Source organism: Polyergus mexicanus, unplaced genomic scaffold (genome assembly GCF_030449975.1).
Source record: "Polyergus mexicanus isolate NDT 795.1 unplaced genomic scaffold, iyPolMexi1.0 SCAF_1, whole genome shotgun sequence".
In the NCBI taxonomy this organism is placed as follows: Eukaryota; Metazoa; Arthropoda; class Insecta; order Hymenoptera; family Formicidae; genus Polyergus; species Polyergus mexicanus.
This window is the reverse complement of record NW_027223321.1, coordinates 8,507,991-8,513,990: the sequence shown is the minus strand read 5'-3', so window position 1 is coordinate 8,513,990 and position 6,000 is coordinate 8,507,991. Positions and strand designations below refer to the sequence as shown.

The 6,000-nt window shown below is 30.4% G+C and overlaps 1 protein-coding gene across 1 annotated transcript in view; it reads left to right on the top strand.

The window, feature by feature from the left end:
* Mas (trypsin-like serine protease domain-containing protein masquerade) overlaps positions 1 to 6,000 on the top strand; it is a 35,049-nt gene that overhangs the window by 6,827 nt on the left and 22,222 nt on the right. Inside the window, exons 4-5 of the mRNA XM_070305268.1 lie at positions 3,873 to 4,360; positions 5,514 to 5,696. Coding sequence (XP_070161369.1) covers positions 3,873 to 4,360; positions 5,514 to 5,696 — 671 coding nt within the window. The remainder of the gene's footprint in view (positions 1 to 3,872; positions 4,361 to 5,513; positions 5,697 to 6,000) is intronic.

Sequence of the window (6,000 nt, the reverse complement as noted above, 5' to 3'; positions counted from 1 at the left end):
CATGCGCCCAGCTAAAGATTGGCGCTGATTAGCCAGACTTTACTCAATAATAACTCCTTTATTAAGCGTTATAAAAAAAATAATGCAGGACTTTTCGACTCAATTTGGTCCGCTCTATCTGGACACAAGTGTTGTCCCAAGTGACCAAATGAGACACCCTGTATATACAGGGTGACCTCGAACGTTTCAGCCAGACTTTGAGATCTTATAGGAAATTTTATTCTGTACAAAAAGTTTCCTATAAACATAGGCCGAAAAATGCTTTCTTGAGAAGTTATCGCTCAAAAACTTCTGAAATCGTGATTATTTTATACATTTTTCCAGATATCATGGAAAGTGCGTCTTTTAACAAAAAGTACCGAAACAAAAATTGTAGAAAATTAAATTATTTTTCAAATGAGATCAAAATAATTGTTGTACGTTCCATAGATTTTGATATAACCAGTTTTACGTCTTTATTTATTCTCTACTATTACGTGCTATTTTAGTTTAAAGAATTTATTTTATTTTCATAAAAAAAAAGATCTTTAATTTTTATTTTTATCGTTTTTTCGAGAAATTTTTTAAGTTTCATTTTCTTTTTATTTCATTTTTTTCACCTTTTGCTTTTTCTTTACATCAGAGGTTTTTGAGCGATAACTTCTTAAGGAAGCATTTTTCCCCATGTTCACAGGAAATTTTTTGTTCAGAATTAAATTTCCTATAAGATCTCAAAGTCTAGCTGGAACGTTCAGGACCACCCTTTATATATATATATATATATATATATATATATATATATATATATATATATATTGGAAATATATTGATCGAATAAAATGTTTTGGAAAAAGTTCGGTTTATATTTGACTTGCCCATATATACAGAGCGTTTCCTAAATAAGTACACAAACTTGAAGGGGATATTCCTTGGCTTATTTTAAGAAGAAAAGATCCTATAAACATGTATTCTAAACTGCTTCGTTTTTAAAATACAAGGTGTCAAAGTTGTGTAAAGAAAATGAAAATTTCGAAAATGTGGAAAACGTTTAGATATTTTATTTAAATTTGGTATGCATGATATTAATGTGGTATTATTATATACTTTTAATTACATGTTATTACAAATTTTCATTTTGAAACACACTGTATATATACATATATTATATTAAATTATTTATATATGTATATAAAATTATATGCAATATATAATATATATGTACATATTATATACAATATATAATATATATGTACATATTATATACAATATATAATATATATGTACATATTATATACAATATACAGTATAATATATATGTATATATTATATGTTATATATAGTTTTATATATATATATATATATATATATATAAAATTTAATATAATATATTAATATATACTTTGTGTACTTACTAAGGAAACACTCTGTATACATGGGCAAGTCAATATATACCGAACTTTTTCCAAAACATTTTATTCGATCAAAATATTTCTACATCGCACATCCAAATCATTTTTCTACATAGTTTTCACTAACATCTAAGCACTTTTGCCACCGGATTGGCAGTTTTTTATTCTCATGTCATAAAAAATAGTGGGACATGTCCAAAGCTGATTGCACACGAATTCTTCCACCTTTTCGCTATTGTCGAATTGTTGTCCTTTTAACGCCTTTTCTAGTAGTCTAAACAAATAATAATCACATAGGGATAAATCGGTATTGTAAGAGGATGTTCAACGGTAGTTCAGTGCAGTTGAGCCAATTTCTTGCATTATGGCGGCGGTGTGAGGCCTAATGTTGTCATACAAAAGCAACATTTTTTTCGTGCGCGATTAGCTTCAGATACGTCCCACTGCTTTTTATGACATGAGAATAAAAAAACTGTCGGTGGCGAGAGTGCATAGATGTTAATAGAAATTATATAGAAAAATGATTTAGGTGTGCGTTGGAAATATTTTAATCGAATAAAGAATATTTTGGAAGAAATTCAGTTTGTATAATTGATTTCATTTCCATCATTTTTTATGACACAGAAATAAAAATACTGCCAATCCAATGGCAAAAATGCTTAGATTTTAATGAAAACTATGTAGAAAAATCACTCGGGTGTGCGTTGGAAATATTTTGATTGAATAAAATGTTTTGGAAAAAGTTCGGTTTATATTTGACTTATTCACGTATATATAATTTTCCTCAAAATTTATAGTATTTTAAGGGTAAGAGTTCATCTACACTGGTAAATAGAGAAATAGGTTTTTTCAAACTAATTATTATTAATTTTGGTCAATTATTATGATTACATGGCGTTGGAAGCGGGGAAAATCGGTTAAAACAAAAAAATTTTAAACGTAATTTTTCTGACACCATGTACATTTAATAGAGCGTATTTTAGCAGATTCATTTATTTATGTGTAGTAAATCGAACGCGTGGATAGGGGAGGGGCTGCCTTTCCTTCTGCATCCCCACCCCCAAAAAATTCGAACCTGACCCAAACCTAATCTCAGTTTTAAAATTAAAGTTGCGTGATATTTTCAATGTGACGAGGTTTATATTTATAAAATTCCACATAGGTTTGTAACTTTCCACGCCTAAAAGCATCGGGTGATGTGGATGGACTTCGCTTTGCGTGGAAAGTTGTAAATTCATGTGAAATATAATTATAGACTTCATCACACTGATAGCAGTAAGCAATGTGTAGTATATTTGCATAATACAATAGATAAGAATTATCAGAGAAAATAATTTCATATTTTATTGATGTTTAATTTTGAGATGTCGCCAGTAGATAAATTAAAGGAGTGTTTATATATGTACGACCCAACTGGCAATTTATTGTTCGATTGTTAACATAACGTTTCGACCATACGATTTTGGTCCTTATCAAGTGAACTAAAATTACAATAAATAATGATAATCCCGTTACAAAAATGAAATAAACAAATTTATGTACCTGCATTAAAGTTGAAAGAGAAAAAAGTCGCTATGTCATAATGACACACTGTGTCAACCTCACTATTTAAGATACCGAGAAAGACTAAACGACCTTTATTAATCTATCGTATATGTTATTTAAATTTTCTGTGTCCTTTTGAGAGTTAACAGTGTTGCCATATTTTTTAATAAAGAACATTTCAGCTATTTCTCTCTTTCTTACATGTTTTTTAGTATGCAGGATATCAGGCGTTGACCAATCGAAGTCATGATCAAATTCTAATTTGTGTTTACTAATTACCGAAAGATTACTAGCATGCATTTTTATGTTATTAAAATGTTCCTTGACGCGGGTAGCTAAATGTCTTTTCGTTTGACCAATATATGAAGCACTACAGTTCTTGCAATTTATTCTGTAAACGACTTCCGTTCTATTACTAATAGGAAGCACATCCTTACCACGTTTAGATTAATAAAGGTCGTTTAGTCTTTCTCAGTATCTTAAATAGTGAGGTTGATACAGTGTGTCATTATGACTTTTTTCTCTTTCAACTTTAACTAATGCAGGTACATAAATTTGTTTATTTCATTTTTGTAACGGGATTATCATTATTTATTGTAATTTTAGTTCACTTGATAAGGACCAAAACCATATGGTCGAAACGTTGTGTTAACAATCGAACAATAAATTGCCAGTTGGGTCGTACATATATAAACACTCCTTTCATATTTTATGATATCATAATTTCTCAAAAACATATGACTACCGCTTAAAACCAAAGTTAACATTAAGATCGAAGTAAAAGTTATTCAAGCTCTATGTTAAAACAAATAAATATCATATAATTTTGTATAGTAAACATAAAAAAAAGAATATTTTTCTTATAAAACATGTTTTGACATTATTAACATTATATTGTAAAAAAGAGTTATATTTACAATATTTTGTAATTATTTTCAGTAACAATTTGTTCGGGTATCTGTATGGCCGAGAGAATCGCAGATTATTGTGATGCTGTATTGATGATAGAAACCCTCTGTAAGCCGGGTTACAAATGTTGCGTATCCAGAGATGCCTTTGGAGATTCTCCACCGTCTGAACTCTTGGTGATCGATCGCACGAATTCATCTCGCTATGATGAAGAAAACGGTAGCGGAGCTTTCAGCAAAGTTTCAGCTCCATCGACGACAATGAAATCAAATATATCGACTGATGTCTCTGCAACCGCTACAATGACGACAATGACGACGACAACGACGACGACCAAACAGCCGTCGACGATAACGATGACGACAAAACCGACATTGCCACTGAAACCATGTAAAGGAAAGTGTACGAATGTACTATCCGCTCTCTTTTGCGATAATATTGATGGAGATGCAGATTGTCCTGCTGATGGGTCCGTGTTGACAGTTTGTTGCGTTAATGAATCATCACCACAAAAAACAGTAATAAAATTTAATATTTAATGAATGAAATTTGACTCATTTTAATGAGTGATAAATTACACACAGTTCAACAAAAAGAAAGACCGGAACGGGACTAGTCCTTTCTTATAGGTTTTTGAACGCTGAACACGAATCCGGTTGCGAAATTTCTCCGACATGTCAGAATTTTGAAAAATTTGCAATTAAAGTTGCAAGAAAGGGCAACTTTAATGTACTTTATCATATTATAGCTATAATATGCAACGTATTGAAGAAGTTTTATTGTAATTAAAATAAAGTATGTTGTTAGGACTTTCAACTCTCAAAAAAAATGTTTGGTGTCGATTATGGTTAATAAGATATCCATGGTTAAATATAGGGTGTATTAGATGTAACTTAGGTCGTTGATGATTTATCAAATAGCTTTCAATTATATTTATTCAAACTTAAGAGTTTTTTAGATCGCTGAATACGAATTCAATGTCAAAATTGTCAAATTTAAAATAATGGACTCAATATGGCGGATGTTAAAACTTGCTAAAAAATGTTTAAATTGTAATCTAAACATTTGAGTCCACCATATTGAATTTGACAATTTCGACATTGGATTCGTATTCAGCCACTTAAGAAATTTTTAAGTTTAAATAATAATTGAAAGCTATTTGGTAAATCGTCAATGACCTAAGTCAGCGTTAACTTCTATAAATACAACCTATATTTATCCATAGATATCTTATTAACCATAAGCGACACCAAAAATTCCTTCTGAGGATTGAAAATCTTAACAACATACTTTATTTTGATTGTAATAAAACTTCAGCACACGTCACATGTACAATAGTAGTTATAATATGACAATGTTCGTGAAAATAGCTCTTTTGCAACTTTAATTGCAAGTTTCTTAAAATTCTGCTGTGATGGAACAACTTCGAAACCCGATTCGTGTTCAGCATCCAAAAACATATAAGAAACGACTAGTTCCGTTCCGGTGCTCGAAAAAAGACATTTTTTATTGAACAGTGTTATCACAGACGAGTTAATAATTTACGTTAAGTAATAGATAAAAAAAATATTTTATAAAACTATTTAAAAAAATAATAATAATATTAATATAGAATAGTTATTTCAAAGCTCGTAACAGTGTAAAATGTATGAAATGTACTATTTTGCTCAGGAAACAACGACGACAATTCAACCGTCCACAAAAGGTCCTCAGCCAAAGTTACCGCCATGTCCTGGCTTTTGCTTGATGATAATTATGGCAGCTTTTTGCGAGCGGCCAAATGTGATTATAGCTAAAACATCGACCTGTCAATCTGGCTCTATCTGTTGCGATAATACAAAAAGTCCACCACAGGTAATACATTTTCTGCCAGCAGATACTGAAAATCACTTGTATCTATCATACGAGTGATTACACAGTTTAACAAAAAAATGTAAGACCAAGAATAACCCGTATAGCACAGAACATTGCAGCAACATTGCGGCAACATTGCTGCAATGTTCTGTGCTATATCAGTGTTATGATTACGGGACTTCACCGCTATATTAAATTACTTACTTTTTACAAAAATATATTAGAACTACGTGATATATTTGACATACACGCATATATACAAATGCATATTTATATAAAATACATATTTAATAAAAATTATAAT